Here is an 18,072-nt window from a genome sequence, read left to right on the forward strand (position 1 = left end):
TGATTGACTATTAACGTACCAACTGACCCATTTTTATATTTTAAGTAAAAGAGGGCAATGCATCAAAAACAAAATGCTTTGTGAGCATCACCCAATGGCATTTCTATAGAGCAACATCAAGTCAAGATCTATAAAAGAAACCATTTATCTGAATAACTGCTACCTCAGGTCTCTCCTCTTCTTAGCTGGAGATGTGAATTCAGGTCTGATTCACTGACTCTTAACTGACTTACCCACAAAACCAATTCTGGCATCCCCAGTTTTGGCAACATCAAACCCTGCAGAATCAGTAAAGCAATTTAATCAGCTTTTTTAATCAATTTGGCATCATATTAATCCACCATGAGAGCTATCCTAGACTCAAGGCCAAAGTTGTACCTTTGTTAGAGTGATGAAGGAGACTTCTAATTAATAACGAGGCTCCCCCATTTTTTTCTCGTTAACTCAGTGCTGTCAACTCTCCCGGATAATGCAGGAGACTCAAGTTTTTAAAGTGTTTCTCTTGGTCTCTAGATTAGAGTCTGAAATCTCCTGGATAATCGCCGAAAATTTCCATTTCTTATAGATCTGACTTTCTGACAATGAAATTTCAAATATTTTGTGTTGTTTAAGCTATTTATATTACAATGGCATACCAGAGTTTGTAAGGAAACTTACGATGTTAACATGATTAGTGGGAAATAAACCAATCAGGTTAAATGTTATTTATTCCAACAACATCTTTTTTGCACATTTTTTTTTTCACAAATGACATTATGTGTAGTGCATTATGACTTCATCTATGATCCCTTCCCTATCAATTCCCAATATTTGAAGACCTGGGGGGTTGACAGCCTTGTTAACTTAACCCCGGTAAACCCAGTCAGATTCCTCCCCTGAATATTTTGTCACGATCAACTGCCCCTGGGTCTCCAAGGATAAAATGACCTATGGTTACACACACACACACGGAGCAACTTCAGAATACCCGGCCACATCATTTACATTTGTCGGAACGCTAGGGGCAGAGCACCTTTATCGTAGGATCTCTCACTAACCCTCTCCTTGAACTCCCCCTCCGCCTTTTGGCGTGATCAACTCGCGTCGTAACTTCGCCAGCCGAGCCTTTAACAATCCAAGATGATGAGCGGTCGCCTTGTTCTTCTGTGTTCGCGCCATCTGAAGTCGACAGAAAATTTTCACATTATTATTACTGATATTAGCGCCAAAAACGGATAAATTTGGCATCAAATCGAAGTGCATACCTCGCTCTCTATCTCAGCGATCTTTTCAAGGATACCCATGATGAAATATCCGGATATTAAATAAGATATTACTACCACATGAAGAAGCTAAGATCAACAAGGAGATCAGTCTCTTCCTTTTCTCACATGTGAATCAATTGCCATATACGAAGTACTTACCAAAAAAAGTAGTCAAATCCGCTGGACAGAGCTGAATATGCGCTCCATCCAGTTTTGACAGTTTTCCCTTTTCTGCTTTGGGAGTATGCTCGCAACTACTGAACACAGAGTGGAAATAAATACACGTACGTGTATATACTCTTTTTACCATTACAAATTCGCCAGCATTCATTTGCAGAATCTATGCCAGACAAAACCAGAAAATTACGCCGTCCCCGCGGTCTAGCCATTACGTTTTTTTTTTCAATATTACCCATGATACCCAGCTTACGCTTAAATCTGCGGCACAGTCCATCCATCCCCCGTCCAACACCCAAGTAGAGGCCTAAATTTAATCCCGGTATCATACTCGAATTAAATTCAGACAAATGCTTAAATAACGCGAAGAACTTTTCATTTCAAGCTTATTTTGATGTTTGTGAATGGGCATCAAGGATAAAGCTTGCGAAAGTCTAACGATAAAGCACGCGCTAAAAAATTGTTAGAATGTGTTTGTGACGACTCTGAAATTATTTCTTGGAATCAGGGTCAAAGAAGGAAAATCCCTGCCCTACCCACCAATTGAAACAACACTCAGAGTCAAGACCAAGTTGTGTAGGAAAATAAATTTTTATTTCATTATCTGGAAAGATACTGTATTTCCAACTACGGAAACCGCTTTTTGACAGAGTCACAAACACGAATGGATCACAAAAAGCTGGCAGAGTTACTTAGTTTCCCGATACAAATTTGTACAAAAATATCTACAAAAATAAGAAAAAAATTATTCAGATTAGGTGTCCGTTAAGGGAATAACAATTCTATGACAGGAGTAATCGGCTCCTGTTCTATGATTATAAAGTTATTTGTCTTAAGAGTTCGTCTGCGCTAATCCAAGTTTTTGTCAAACTAATGTCAAATCAGTCATTGTCAAATAAAGTCTTTTCGCAGATTGAGCCGTAGTTTCTTTTGCAACAAACCCCAATCAATCTGTCTCATGGGACATATCGCTGTCTCGGACACCAAACTAAGACTATTACTATAGCCTTGTCAGTAACTGTACTCACATTCTGGGTGACTCCTCCTAAAATGTTCTACTACTGGTATATGGTACTGAAAATGAAAACCTTCTCTTTTTTCTAGTTGCTTAGAGAGTGGCTTTGTTCGTATACAACTTTACAGATGACTTAAGGCATGCAGTTTGTCTCTGCCTTTATAACACACACACAATTTAACGTCTGTCCCCTTCGAATTTTACTCTACACGAGGAAACCACACACTTTTCTATACACAGGCTCGACACAGGTAGAAAGCTTGCTGAATACTGACTACTAACTGTTCAGTGATCGATAAATATTGTGACAAAACGAGGTTAGCTGCTTTCCGTTGCAGTATCTCAATAAACCAACTCAGAGCCACCACTGAGATGTTGAGAAGCGTAGAACTGAACAGGATATTTCTCCATCTGGACTCGATTTAGTCCGTCGTTTCAGACCGCGTTGTAGTATCTTGGGGCGAGGGTCGTCCTTTGCCTATGTCGGTGACCACTTCACTTTTCGCCTGCGGGCTCACGACTTTTCCTGGCCTTGTTTCGCTCATCTTCTCCGTGTGTTCGATCAATGACAAGCAAACAAAGGCCCAGTTAAACAGAAACTGAGCTGGCAACGAGCCGTGCTTGGCCACTTGTCCTTGGGGCACACCTAAAAGAAAGGGGAAAAATTTTTTTCAAGCCTACCATTTGAACTAATCTGAAACATTTCGAGAGTCGATGTCTGCGTTAAAGGTTGTGTAAGATTACTTCAACACCAAAGGAGCCAATGAGTAGTACTAGTAGTACTTTTCAGTAGCTCCGCTTGATGGTTTCAACTGCTATGGACTAAATCGAAAGGTGTGGGCATTTTACTGTTAGGACCGACTGGGTTAGTGTTGCTGTTATTGCGCCAGTTCTAGCCTGTGTACAGACGCCCCCTCCCCTCTTTTTTTTAGGGGAGGCGGCGTCTGGTACACAGGCTGCACCAGTTCGTTTTCCATAATCATTACACCTGTGACCAGAAGAATCCCAATCTTCCAATGAGAGTAGCTTACAGTCAGATCTCATCCTTGTCCAGTATGATGGCAATCTGTCTTTAAGACGCCTGTTACCCAGAGAGGTGTTGCTTAAAATAAGAAAATTATTGGGTCAAACAAAGACGTAAAGAAGAGAAGGCGAACTTTGGACAAACTTACGCTGAAGTTTTCCTGCCAGCGACTTGGCGTCCACCCCACGCGCGTTGCTCCTTGCCGTGGGATCGTAGGAAGTGATGAGACGCACCAGATCTGCGTTTACTAGTTGTTTACACTCTCTCCATTCGTTAAATCGTTCCTGCTGCTGCGGGTCTACGTAGAAGATTCCCAACACGGCTTTTAAAATGTCGTGGATCACTTTAGGCGGGTCTTTGTAACTTTTGATCTCAGCGAAGGCTCTGAACAATTAAATTAATAAGAATATAAGTACTGAGACTCTCTCCCAGTAGAGAGGTATCTGAAATTAAGGCCCTCCCACTTTTCTCCGTAACAGTTCACTGGTCTCCATATGTAAAGGTGCACCTTAAATCGGGTTTATCTGGTCTCACTCTGGACAAGAAGTAAACGTAATCGTTCGTTTGTTTCCTCTATAAATTTAGACGACAAAGAATATTTTAAAAAATTCATGCAGCATCTTACAGAAGGAATTTGAGGAAATCCTTTTCTTGGTTCTTATTATGGAATAGGACCATTCGACCGAACTCAAACGATCCATTTCAGTACATCAAACTCCCGCCGAAGAGCCCGAGTGAAAACGAGACCGCACATTGTCATGTACCAGACCCGAATTGGAGAAGGCAGTGCGCTTGACAACAGAACAACACAATAGTTTGAGTGACTGTAACATAAAGAGGGTGGTAGGGCACGCTATTCGTTTATTGATATCCCAATCCTTAATCGATCAGAGGGTCATCATCTCGCTTAATGTGAGTTACCATTCCCACTGTAAGCAGGGAAAGAAACAAATACCTGGCGTCCAGTCTTCCAACGTTCTCTCTCAGGTCCAAAAGCATGAGTCTGTCAAACAGCACATCAATGCGAGCGTCTTCGTATTCTTTTTCCACCTCTAAATAACCAAACCAACAGTTAGAGTTCAAATACTTAAACAAATTACATGGCCTTTTGCCGCCACGTAATCTTAGTACTGTAGCCTTAAGGAGTAAGCGCGTTTTTAACGTGCCTCTTTGTAGAACAAATAGACTAATGAATAGTTTTATCATGCATAACGCGGCTATTTTCTAATGGTTTTATTGTAAATTCGCGGCTATTTTCTTAAATTTCATGACGTTGTATTTTGTTCCTTTGTTTTATTTATTTACTGATAAATCATATTTATTTATAATAGTTAGTCTTAGTATTCAACGTATTGTACAGTCCGTAATCCAGCCCTTGGGCTGCAATGGATTTTTAATAAAGCTATCTATCTATCTCTATCTACCTATGCGTCTGTGATTAGTAAAACTGAGAACTTCAATGTTTTACGAGACTAAACTGGAAACTACTCCAAAGGTAGCACAATTTGAATTTCAACTCTCACCTAAAACAATATTTTTCTCAGCTGCACCCGTGGTGATCTCTCGCGCCACTTCCCTGTGTGCGATAGCCAGAAGTCTGAGCATGCGCTGTATTTCCCTGTTCTCGTGTGGCGGTAGGGCCTTGAGTTCGCCAATACTGATGTCTACAACAGCAACAGCTTTACCCTCCCCATCCCTGAGGGGAAAGGCCATATGACGCTCACCGTAAGCGTCTGCGGTGATGGTCTCTGAACTTTCTACACATTTGAACAAGTAGTCCCTGAAATCCAATAGCAGAAAAATTCTCAGCATTATTGAGCAAATAATTAACAGTTGCTGAACTCGGTTAACACAAATATCGTGTTTTGTCAGTGGTGGTGTTTTGATCTCTCTCCTCTACATGCGCAGAAGAGCTCTGGGTCGAGATTGATTTGTCGCCAAACACAGTTGGACGACACTGCGCATAAGCAGACCATTATTTATAGGCAGTTAGTTACAGGTCACGTCGTGGACTCTCCGCCAATGAAAAGGAAGAAAAATTGGCATCATGATATTGGACCTCTTCTCTTTTACTTGGTTGCTTGCTCATCAAATAAGTGACGGTCGGTACATATGCTCGGTACGGCGCTGGTGTCTGTATAATAGAAGTGAACTTTATAAATTAAAGAGCCCTTGGAAGCTAAACAACCACCAGCCGACACAAAAGAAACCTTGCTGGATCACAAGCAAAGCAGCGAGGCAACAAAAGAAAGGACTTGCGTAACCAAAAAGGATAATTTCCTTTCCTTTCAAGGTCCCACTGCGTTGCTTGCGTCCCAGCGTGTCTTTGTACCATGTGACTGGCCCTTCTCGACCGAGTGCGAGTGAGTTGTTTATGATAAAAAGGTTTCCGCATTGGGGAGAGGGTCAACTTTTTTTCTTACCTGAACAGGTTATCTCGTCTATCCAGTCTTGGTGGACTTGTGTAGTGTTGACTAACACCGTTATGAGCCAAAGTCATCATTCGACGAAGAACCAATCCGTCAGTTGGCTAAAAAAGAAAAATGAAGACATAATAAAAACACAAATTTCAACTTGTTTGATAAATTGCCTAGTCCCTGGGCCTCATTATTGGGCGCGGCCGATGCGTTTCGGGTCACGTGGTCCGAGCGAGTGCTGTTCGTCTCGGATATGTCACCGAAATCATCGACCGAGAGGGCTTGGGAAGACGCCATAAAAGGACTAGACAAAGAGTGGTCTAGCCCGCAAATACAGCCACACTGGGTGCGAGGAGCGAGTAGACACGGCTGTGTTCTTAGGCTAAGGGTGCTTTATAGAGGGTCTCACAAAGTTTTTGTTAATGTCGGGTGGCGATTACCATTTTTTTTTTTCTGCAAACGTACCGTGGTAGAGTGGATATGTCAAAAGTACGACTTCTGTTCATAAGGTCTACATATATGAGCGACGCGAGCCTTGATATATGTTCCAAACAAACGGAGGAATAAGTGACGCAAGGGGAGTCCAGTAAGCAGCAGTCTTTTAACTCACCTTTAATCCGGGTTCCACCATATACACATTAACATTCTGTACATTGGGACTACGCCGAAGTATCCAAGAGACGGCTGATTCCGCAACTCGGAGGGTTTTTCGGCGGATATCAACGAACTGAATAGCCTGGCTAAGCGCCTTGGCCACGCCCTGGAAGAAGCTTATTTCATGTGTGATAAACACTGGTTTGTGGGGATCTGCTAATGTGTCAATACCCAGGATTCCGATAACTCTTCGCTCGTGATCTTTGAGAGGGAGAGCGATGAAGGAACCGTCTCCGCCCTGAAAAACAAGAACAGTCTGTTTTAGCAAAGTATTAAAGGAACTGTATCATGAAATTCAGTTAAATTAGGAAATTACAACATGCCCGTTAAATTAAGAGAAACATGAAAATAACCGTTTAAAACTTTAAAGGAAGGTTAAAATAACATAACAGAAACAACAGATGCCACGGATGGGCAAAACTGAAGAAGATTGAAACAGACTGAAATCAGGGTTTTTGAAAATTGTTCAGCCTAACAGTTTTTCAAAGTCGATCGCTGCTGCTTGCAACTTAAAAAATAATGCTCAGGAGACATATTTGTTTGTCTCGGATCTCTGATTTTGTATATTACCTGTAATTTCTTTGCTTACTTTAAGTTCCATAGCGATTGAGGGCGAGTAATTGGCAAAATTAAACAAAATGAACTCGACTGCCGTGACACAGCCCCTTTAATTATTCTTGTTCAATTGAAGGGTGTGTTCCTTTGGGATGATCCGGATCAAGAACAGTGATCCGAGATCACTCGGATCATGATAGATTAAATGAACCGATGAATCCTTGTCGATATTGGATTCATCGGTTCATTTGATCTCCCATAATCCGAATGATCTCGGATCACTGATCCTGATCCGGATCATCCGAAAGGAACGCACCCTATAATAAAGCCCTTATCAAACCGTCACAACAATGTGATGAGATTCTCTCAACAGGATTCAAATTATGTTGGGAGGTATTGGTCATGGCTGGTCAAAAGGTCACTACATATCCTCATTAAACAAGAGGAAGAGTCAAACTTATATTTGAAATGCAACAACTCTTTATCTGATGATTGAAGGCGGTTGTAAGCCCTGTCACTTAGAACTCTGAACTTAGAATGAGTGTACTTCCAAAATGTTAGCCTGCAATCATGCCTTCTCTCAGTATATACCTCTAATAGGTCTTTCGTGAAAAAAAAAAACATAAGAAAAAAGAAAAATATAATATGCCTAATCGCAGGTTAGGAAATATAGACACCGTAATAATGTGAGGGAGGGGTCACTTTTTAAAGCCCACTGACCCAAATTACAGGAATATTGTTCTGACCTCCTCTCTCCTGTAAGGATTCCACATCGTCACTCCAGCGTGAGTGGATACTTTAGGAACGTGAATAGGCTTTCCAGAGTCCAACACAGCCCAGCTTATCGCCTTCATGTCCCTATACAATACTTTGCCCAGAACATGAGGGATGTCATCCATAGTACACGAAACATAACGTAAAACTGTTTCCCCGCGGTGCAACAAGTATGGATCATCGTTATTTTCAAGCATGCTGACTGAGGAGCTGATGATCTTTCCTCTACCATGCTCTTCTGTATCTTTGTTAAGAACATGGTACACCGCGCGGTAGACTGGATCGAGTTGTGCGCCGCCAGTCTGTGCAGCGGCATCAATCATCGTCATCCATTTTTTTCGTGCATCACCACGCTTGCGCTCTTCAAATGACCGCTGAAAAAAATCATTTAAAAGGAATTAAGAACAAAGCGACAACGTCCTGTTCTGAGTGAAATATATAGAAGGTGTCATATACGTAAAGATGACATCATAAAACCTCAGGGCCTTTATATCGCTCCAACCAAATCTTTTCACGTGGTGTCCTTGGAAGAAAGAGAATAGGACACCATGAAAAGACCTGGCGACGGCAACGAGAACGGTAAAAAAGCAATAGTTTAGATTGGCAAAACAGCAACTTTGCACGTGCATCACGCTTTTTTGTACAATTCTTTGGCTTTGCCATTTTTTGCCAAATTGAACGAGATGGAAGAGACGCAATAAAGTTTGAAGCAGCGCGAATTCTCTTTTTAAGTGACGTTTTTATACCCGTAGCCGTCGTTATTGCTTAAGCTGGCTATTGTTACGTAGTCGACACCTTCTTTTTCGTCCCATTCAGTACAGGAAGCTATCGCTTTTTTAACGACATTAATAGCTAGCAAACTAACATTTGTTTGACCATCGAGAAATTAAGAGGAAAAATCATTATTTCTCATATTAATACTATGTGCTTTCTGGCGCGAAATAAGAAAGCGTAACCAGTCCGAACTGTTATCGCTAAATTTGTTTTCTCTTGAAACCATCTGACTGCCAATCAATAGCGGCGCCCAAGCAAAGAGAGGAAGGCGGCAATAAGATGGGAACAGAAGGTAAATTATATTACGTTCTTACCTCCACGCTTTTGGTAAGAAACTCTATAAGTGATTCAAAGACATCCTCGTCAGTAAAGGACTTCACTATGGCATCCAGACACTCACGGAATGTGCGTTTGTTAAGAGTGCTGTCAACTCGACCGAATATTTCCAGAGCTGTAAAGAAATGTAAGTAAAGGTAAGAGTTTTAATTGAGCCGCACAAAATCAGTAGATTTAAATACAGTCGGCCACCTCTCCACAACGTGTATCAATAATCGTCGTCAGTCATCACTGTGACCGTCATCATCACCAGTCATCATCATCATCATAAACGATTGCAACAGTAACACCATCATAACTTAAAAGGACCTATCTCACACACATGTACATACATCTATTGAAATTTAAGACATAGTTTCTTGGCTGAATCAGTCGTATCTACCTTCTTTAAAATTTTCAATTCCATCCGAGCGCCACTTGTTCAATACAACTTGTATCTCTTCCAGCTCGAGGTATCCCGAAGCGTTCACATCCCACAGCTCATACAGCAAATCAACCTGACGGCGCCTCTTAGCAGAACGCGCTTCCATGCGAGCCTACAAACACAGCAATAAACCAAGTCCAGATTATCATGAATGAGCTTTCAATTGGGAGAAAGACTTGGTAACTTGCTTTGTGCCATGACAGTGAACATGAACGACAGACTAATAAAAGGTTGTGTTTGTCTTGTATAATGTAATATAGCCTGCACAACGGTCGTTACTCTTTAGCGTTTCTCAGGCAAGCGAAGGGGGCAGGCAGCGCGAGACACGCGACGACGGGAATGCAACAGGAAGTTGCAGTTACCAATCGTAGACATACCTTGTTCATCCTTGCTATTCGCTCATCGTCTGTCTCAATATATGAAGCTCTTACAAAACGCACAAGATCATCGAATACTGACCTGTGTTGAACGAATCAAATACAATCAAACCTGTGTTATGCAGCCATTCTTGCCGTATTTATTCGAATAAGCGCCCAACCCCGAATTAGCGTCCACCCCGAATAAGCGCCCATCCTAAAGGCAGAAAAAGTTAATAAGCACCCAGCCTCAAATAAGCGCCCACCCCCTCCTGATCTCAATCAAACTCAAATAAGCGGTCACCCCCACCCATTTGAGTGAATAAATTTTAATAAGAGACTTCCCCGAGGATGAAGTTTTCTTCAGAGTATTTTACAGAAACCTTGCTTTGTTACTTCTTCGCGTTTTGTTATTAGCATTTATTGTTTTTTGCAAAATAAACTTTCTTCACTTCCTGAAAATGGTGAAAATTTAATAAGTGCCCAGCCTCGAATAAGCGCCCACCTCTAATAAGTGCCCACTCTCAAGGTCCAAAAATTTAATAATCGCCCAGGGCGGTTAATCGAATAAATACGGTATTGAGGAGTGGAGTCATGGAGCAATAACAGAGGTTTGTTTCTTAATAAGGGTTCACCGCAACTTAACAAAAGAAAAAGTAAGAGTTGATGTTGGCTTAGGGGAGGGGTAGGTGGGCAGTTTCGCAGAAACGTATGGTGATCCGAAATGTCAAATATTTTAAATTTTATCTCAGCATACATGCAATGCACAGCATATACCACGTGTGAAAGTTCTTTAGCTCCTGACTTGAGATTTGCACGTTTTTGTCTCTGGTTTGCACCAAAATGCTTGCTTAATGTTTAGGCAACTGACTTTTTTTAATTTTTCGATAGAGAGATTCTCATATGCATCTGATTTCCCAAACAAACACAAATCCAGAAGGAAATGAGTGGGGTAAAATCCTTTTTTGTATTTGGTGTTTGTCTTCAAAAGAACGACATCAGAAATCAAAAATCCACTCCATTCAGAATCCTAATGGAGAGTGCCCGAAAAAAACGTGCGATTCCCAACTTACTTGATTGGAACATCTCCAAGAAACTTCTCCAGCAGATGTATAAACTGAGGTTGATTCAATGAGTTTTCATCAAATGCCGATCCCTCAGTTGCTGATTTGGGCCTGGGCAGCGTACTGGCTGATGTCTCTGTGTCTTCGTCATCCGACATTTGATCATCAACTAACGAACAAGAAAGAAAAGCATTGAAACACTTTCTCATCAGTGTCTAATTTATCATTACACGTAAAGGAGGGCGTGCGGCTAGGAGGACAAAGCAACAGACTTACGATATAACCCAATCAAAGCTAAGTCATGAAAACCTTACTTGACTAAAACAATTTTAGTCAGTCTTTTCAAAGCTTAAGGAGCCTATGCCACCTTATTTGCTCTCTTTTTCAAAAGCTAAAACGTTTCTTGAACCCATTGAATTCCAAAAGTAATGGCCCAGTTTTGTTGTTTAAGGGATTGACCTGTTTACTGTCATCTGTTGCTATGGATGGCAAGGATGGACGTAGATTAAAACCTTGGTAAAACTGGGCCAACTTTTTCAAGTTTTAAAGCTTGCAAAAATCACCAAAAATCTCCCTGATGGAATTTTTGTATATATTCTTGATAACTCCAGAAGATCTTTAAGTGTAAGGGTAAAGGAACTAAGTATAAATGACTTAAGCACTGAATTGACCCAACAAAAACGTACTCGTGACATGGCACCTTTGATAATATCAACATTAGACACGACTTACTTTCATCAGGGATGGATTCCAACAATTTCCTGTCTTCCTCCTCATCATCTATCATTAACTTTTTAATGTCTTTTTCTTCGGCCTCTTTCACCTTGTCTTGTTCATCAATCTTTTCATCTGAAATTACAAATTATTTAGGGGAGTGTTAATGAGACATTTGAATAAAACAGCACTATAAGAAGACTGTCTGATTCAGAAACGTTGATAATAGAAAAGGAGTGTCTAATCGAATATAAAACAGAAGGTTCAACTGACTCAATTTTCACTTGAGAATACTTTAAGAGCTTAGAACCACAATTTTGCTGGGCAGTTTTGAAAACTACTGATAATACCATATATCTTAAGGTTTTGAATGATACTGGTAAAAAAAAAATAGAGCTAAATTTCATCCACGTTTCTATTAGAATTACAGACAATCCTGAACTTTAACCCTTTGAAGTTTCTTTGTTCAGTCTAATAAGTTTCTGAATCATCGCCTTATGTATATGTGAGGTAATCCAGATTTAAGAATCCGGGAAACATTTGCTAGTGAAATCTGGAATCCAGGAATTTTTTGGTGGAATCCAGAATCCTGCTAATGATTGAAAATCCAAAATCCAAAGTCTACTTAAGGTGACTCGACCCAGTTTTTTTTAGGGGGTACCGTCCTACTTTGAAGCTCTCTGGTATCCCCACCTTTACTTTTATCGTAAGTCTAACACATAGAATGGATAACATATAGATCAATCTACAATACAACATAAAATTTTTAGCGATCGGAGTAAATGTCACGTGGTTATAATGCCATGCCCCTTTGAGGTCTGAGTCAAAAATCTGCTGTTGTCGGCATTTTTTCGTGAAAATCTCTCGGCTACACATAGTGCGCATTAGTGCCTTGCGCTGAACAGAGTTTCACCAAAATCGCAAAGACCCAATTCGAGAAATTCAGCGGTTTCCAAATTTAGGTCATAATTTATGCGAAAATGATAAGCAAACTTTACACGGATTATATCTAATAAACTATGAGATTCATCTCTTTATTTTGGGCATCGTTATAACAGATGGGTCCTTGCAAGTCAGCAAAACAATTCAGGGCCTTGTAAATGCGCGCGATTTCGAGCAAAGCAAACATATAGAAATTATAGTTTTCGCTATTTGTTGACGTTTGTCAGCGTTTAAGAGTCAATCTCACGAAAAAAGCATTTTCTTAAAAATTCGTAGTTTTTTTTCCTTCAAATTTTTTCAGCGCCACAATTGATTAACTAACTACCCGGACTCTGAATTTCATGGTCATTGAAAAACTGTGACATTACCTTCTATAAGCCCAAACTTGAGTAAACATTGAAGATTTTTAGTGTTTTGGCCGAGTTTGTGCTTTGGGAGTTGTGTATTGTTTCTAGTCTGTCATGATACAGCGTTCTTGTTCAGCACGCGTGCAATGACCACGCTTGGCTGACTTCCGAATGCTCACCGAGATATGATAATTTAGTATAAGAAAATAGAAGGGATTCCCGTCACGAGTTGGTTTAATTATTGGCTTGCATTAAACCTATGAAAAAATGATATTTTTTTAATAGTAAGTAGATTTAGTGTGTAGCACTTCTTGATTTTTTTGCACAAGAAGCACGAGAATTGATTAAAAATTGTGATTTAAACCTCTATGTATCACGCGATGGCCTGTCTCACTGTACCAAAATTATCATATTCATACAGCAGATTTTCGACTCAGACCTCAAAGGGGCGTGGCATTATAACCACGTGACATTTACTCCGATCGCCAAAAATTTTATGTTATATTGTAGATTGATCTATATGTTATCCATTCTATATGTTAGACTTACGATAAAAGTAAAGGTGGGGATACCAGAGAGCTTCAAAGTAGGATGGTACCCCCCCAAAAAAACTGGGTCGAGTCACCTTAAAAGAAGAAATCCAGAATTCAGAAGGTGGAATCCATAATTAACAGCGTGGAATCTAGAATCTTAGGATTACCTTACTTTAGCCAATACAAAACACACCTCCTGGTTTATCTTCGTGATTTTCAGCTTGTTCTTCAACATTTTCCTCTTTCTCCCCTACTTCACCATCTTGCATCACTTCTTCACCTGTTGTTTCTTGTTTATTTTCTTCATGTGAAGTTTTTTTTGCAGCATTTTCACTCTCCTCCCCAGCTGTTTCATCTTGTGATGGTTTCTCCTTTTGTTCTTCTTCTTCAGTCTGTTCTTTCTCTTGGTCGTCTGTTCCTGTTCCAGCATCTTGCTTAACGTTCATCATTTCATCTTCATCACTAGTTTCTTCTATTTCCAAAACAGGCCCTAAACATGACAATGCACCATTGAAACATTTCATTTATTCTCCTACCCTTGCAGACTTCGTAACAGAGCCGTGCAATGCTATTCTCCTCAGAGAGTATCTTCACCACGTTTTAAGAGTTTAGGCCTCACTACCTTTCTAAAATTACCATTTACATCTCTACAATTACTGTAGGTTCACTTGGGAAAACAGCTATATGGTCATTCTCACCTGGTTGTAAACTATAGCATTATGTACATCTCTACCAAGACTGGAAGTTAAACATTTTAATGGCTTCCAGTCGAACTGGGGAGCTTACCGTGTAAGCAAATATTATGATAATGGTGATACAAAAAACTATAAGTGAGTAAAAATGTTTGTGTCTGAATGGTTCAAAGCAGCAAAAGCAGATGATAAAAATAATGATAGAGCGAGTTTGTAGAAAATATGTCACCAATAAAATTCAAGCAAACTTTGGTATGCCAGCTTACTTAAAGAACTGCATCTTTGTTTTTAAACTTTTTGCTCCAGTCTCCTTTGTGTTTGATTAGAACACAATTTATCTTTCTGGTGAGATCTCATTTTAATGTTGTCTTCTTCCAATCAGGAAAAGGGCATTTAAAAAGTTATACTAAGAATTTGTTTCACTTACATTTTCTTGGGTTCTGCAAAGAGTTCCTAACAGCATCTGCTGCATTGTCATAAAATGAGGAAAGAATGTTCAAAATGCGTTTTCTATCCACCATGCCAGCCTAATGTAATATAAAAAAAGAACAGATAGAACAATAGATTACTGATAAGAAACCTCTTGCATCGTTTTTAAATGATATATAGTGAATTGTGATTCAAATATAATATACATACAAAAATTTATTGAATTTGATTGGCTGAGAGCAATGCAGTTTATAGTAAACACAGTGCAAAATTGAGGAAACATAATGCAAAAAGTAGAATCATGAATGGTTACTGCCACTGACATGTTACAATCAAGCATTCTCACGTACATTCTTCATGTCACAACTCAAGAAAAGATTCCTCAAAGTTAATCTGCAAAATAAAATTAATGATAATAACAATATTTAGTAAAGATAATAATTCTGAATTTTAATGACAGTTCATTGTGCCATAAGCGGTAATAGATTAGCCTTTACAGTACAGATTTGTTTATATTTAGGTAAGGTTTCTCACCTCATTGCTTCCTTAACAGTGGCAGTCCTGTAATGAGCTGCACAACGTGACAAGTGCTCCACAAATGCATTGAAAGCTTCCTTGGATAGGTTACCAGCATATGGTCTAATGTACTGTAAAGCAATTAAACAAAAGAAAAGTTGATTGATCAATACTTTTCCAATAACCTCTGACTTTGACAGTCTGCACAGACTAGGGCATAATCATTTTCTTGAGGACTTTAGAACTCTCTGGAATGAGTTTGAACATTTTTATGGAAAATTGCACACTATAATGTATTATTATAAAGTTCAGAAATCTTCAGAAAGTATTCTAAATTGTCAGATATGACCTGGTTCACAACAAAAATATCCTGTCACCCCTGGGACTCTCTTAGGGAAGGAATATAATATTATTGTCCCTACTCTGAATTTCAAAACTTGCATTTTCACATAGTCATGAGGACGAAGCCATGTCCTTGTTGATATTATTTAGCAACTTCATCTTTGTTGCTGACTTGGAGTTTCAACCAACCATTGTGTCATTTGTTGCAATTTCATCTGTCCTATGTTGCTGTTTCATGTCCATGTCACTAGTTGGAAATTAACCCTTATAGGGCCTGACCCCTCACATAAAAATCTCAGGCTAAGACACAAACAGAGGTTGACAGGTATAAACAACATCAAGGCAAAGCAAGCCTTTCTGGTTTTAAAAGCTAGAAAACTCAGAAATACATATATCATACACGTAAATGCTAAACATATTAAAACTGGAAACTTTTTCAACAATATCTTAACTTAGCAATGAGTTCCTTACATCTTTAAATTGTTGCATGTTAACCATTTTACCAGTGGAGTCTGTTGGTTCAAGAGGAATGAGAAATGCTGCTCCTAAAAAAAATAATTCCAAGCTAAATTAAGTCTCCTGGACAAAAACAACTTTTGCCATCTGTAGACACATACAATTTAGAGGACTTCGATTTGGGAATGGTGAAATTAAATAATATTGTTTACATTATATGCCACTGTACATTTAATAACCCTGGTGTCAATATAAAACAAAATTAATAAACCAGACAATATATAAGACAAGCGACGACCAGAAATACGTCTTTGTTTGCAGGCTAACATAAAAATAACTTAGAAATTACACGCACATCCACCTCTTGGTTTTTTTTGTGTGAGTGTTTTAAGCCAGTTTTATCAACAGCAGTTACACACCTTTCCTGACTTCCTCTGGAAGAGATACAGCAATTTCCTCCTCAAATGATTTGAGCACATTCTGAACCTAGTAAATAAGTGCACCAAATTTTTTTAATTGACTATTTTCCAATTCCCCATAATACACTCTGTCTGCCCCCCAAATTTTGCATAACTTATTGTCTTAAAATGCTCTTGGGAAAATGCAATACTCCCAGGAACATTTAAAAACAATGGTTTATGCAAAATTTGGGGGGCAAACAGAGTGTATTATGGGGAATTGGAAAAAAGACCTGGTCTAAGAACAGGAAAAATTCTTTTCTCAAGATTGAAAGAGTAGCAAAATCTAGAAAAGCAGGCAGAAGAAGATTCAGAATAAAATTTCCTAATCACTGTCTGGCCAGTACTGTCCAGTATGCTATTTATAAGATGAGCACTTTGTGACCCTCTGTTTCAGATGCTAAATATCAGCTTCTGAAGTTCAGGCATGCACAGAAAGCAAAATTTCCAAAAAATTTTTGCTTCGTTTTCTTGCCCTGTTTTTTTCTTTTGCTAGGCATTTACTAGGCTTCATTTTTGAGGCAAAAGGTTTGCAGAAAGCTTTAAAGATGTAAGTGAAAAGAAGTGCAGGTGGGCAGAGGAACAAAATTTTCAAGTCAACTTTTCTTGTTTTTATTCTTCACATTTTTCTTTAGTCTCTTTCACTGAATCATGCTCATTCTGGTTAGGTTTGAAAGATCTTGTTCCCCTCACAAGTTTGCTGACAAAGTTGTCCTTATATGTTAAATCTGATGGTGCCATGAGTGGTACAAGGGAGGTTGATCTGCACAGGCAGCTACAGGTGGTTCAGGGGCAAATGGGTTTTAAAACATATTTAATTGATGTCTAACTCACAACTGATAGTGGTAGAGCACCATTCCAATTCCCCGTCCACTCAGGAAATTGTTCCTCCACAGCAATGGAACGACGACGGCTTTCCATGTTCTTCAGGTGTTCTTCTTTATCTCTTGCTTCACGTCGCTTTTTGGCCTCAGCCTTAAGTTTGGCCAGTTTGTTATCCTCCAATGAAAACACCTCCCTTTTGAGGTCATCCACAACCTTACGGATACCTTTCGCATAAGGTGATGCTTCTGCAAAGTTGCTATACCTAGGATTATTTCTCATTAAAAACTGAGCCAGGTAATTGATAGGATTAAAAGTTGGACAGAAGCCTTCAGAGTCAGTAAGTCCTTTCTTTTCAACCTCGCCTAGTAGTTTCTCAACTCCCAATATCAAAGTTGGCATAAGATTTTCCAACAAATACACCCTTACTTCTGAAGTAATATCATTATCATTGAGCCAGTCTCTAGCCAAAATGTCAAGAGGTATTGTTCTAGCAACAAGTTGTGCGATCTCTTTGGCGTCGGCATCCCGTTTTTTTCTCTCCGCTTTCACCTCCATAAGTCTTTTAGTTATCTTCTTTTCCACATTTCCGCGCCAGCGGTTCATAGCACTCCGTGCAAAAGCTCTCACGATAGGCGACGCCATGCCATCTCTTTCAAGCTGATAAGCAACATTAGAAATTGATAAACTGCGTGACCTTGGTTTGACCATATCAGGAGACACGCTCTCAAGTCCCATGGCATCTGAAACCTCTTGATCAGGGCCATCCACTTCCAGTTCAATTTCTGTAGAGTTCAGGGGTTCTTTCGAATACGTCAATGCAACAGCCATAGTTCTAACAATGAATTGGTTGATTTTTAATTAAACATCCTGATAGACCTCTAGCGCAACGGGTAAAAAACTCGAGCTTCCTTTGCTCCTGATTGCTTTGACTTCAAACATGGCGGAAAAAGAACAGTTGTTTGTTACTATGACAACGACTTCGCTAATTACCAAGCCGCCTGCTG

General features: G+C 39.6%; 2 protein-coding genes across 4 annotated transcripts in view; both read right to left on the reverse strand.

Annotated features, from left to right (window-relative positions):
* LOC140952445 (developmentally-regulated GTP-binding protein 1-like) overlaps positions 1-1,372 on the reverse strand; it is a 10,212-nt gene extending 8,840 nt beyond the window's left edge. For 2 of the 3 annotated variants that reach the window (XM_073401868.1, XM_073401869.1), the window contains exons 1-3: positions 1,245-1,372; positions 1,038-1,158; positions 234-278 (exon numbers count right to left, since the gene is read on the reverse strand). In XM_073401868.1, the coding sequence (XP_073257969.1) occupies positions 234-278; positions 1,038-1,158; positions 1,245-1,283 (205 nt within the window). In that variant the 5' untranslated portion in view covers positions 1,284-1,372. The remainder of the gene's footprint in view (positions 1-233; positions 279-1,037; positions 1,159-1,244) is intronic. The other variant, XM_073401870.1, reaches the window with a different exon arrangement.
* A 722-nt stretch (positions 1,373-2,094) lies between these two features.
* Positions 2,095-18,006, reverse strand: LOC140951654 (EF-hand calcium-binding domain-containing protein 5-like). Its single transcript, XM_073400948.1, has 19 exons — positions 17,078-18,006; positions 16,205-16,271; positions 15,801-15,874; positions 15,006-15,118; positions 14,822-14,864; positions 14,470-14,569; positions 13,544-13,840; positions 11,547-11,663; positions 10,824-10,983; positions 9,772-9,853; positions 9,353-9,506; positions 8,949-9,085; positions 7,833-8,234; positions 6,488-6,769; positions 5,884-5,990; positions 4,984-5,240; positions 4,416-4,512; positions 3,609-3,844; positions 2,095-3,082 (listed from the first exon to the last, which is right to left on the reverse strand). Exons 1-19 carry the CDS (start codon positions 17,894-17,896, stop codon positions 2,859-2,861), a joined length of 3,768 nt encoding a protein of 1,255 aa, XP_073257049.1. The 5' UTR covers positions 17,897-18,006; the 3' UTR covers positions 2,095-2,858.
* Between the last annotated feature and the right edge of the window lie 66 nt (positions 18,007-18,072).

The sequence above is a fragment of the Porites lutea genome, chromosome 11 (assembly GCF_958299795.1).
Source record: "Porites lutea chromosome 11, jaPorLute2.1, whole genome shotgun sequence".
NCBI lineage: Eukaryota > Metazoa > Cnidaria > Anthozoa > Scleractinia > Poritidae > Porites > Porites lutea.

What these genes read in the sequence shown, in the direction of transcription:
- LOC140951654 (XM_073400948.1), bottom strand. Translation starts at nt 17,896, where the DNA reads ATGGCTGTTGCATTGACGTATTCGAAAGAACCCCTGAACTCTACAGAA. An exon ending in TCCAGAGGAAGTCAGGAAAG is followed by an intron (nt 15,875 to 16,204) that starts GTGTGTAACTGC and finishes TATTTTTTTTAG; the next exon opens with GAGCAGCATTTCTCATTCCT. An exon ending in TCACGAAGATAAACCAGGAG is followed by an intron (nt 11,664 to 13,543) that starts GTGTGTTTTGTA and finishes TTGTAATTTCAG; the next exon opens with ATGAAAAGATTGATGAACAA.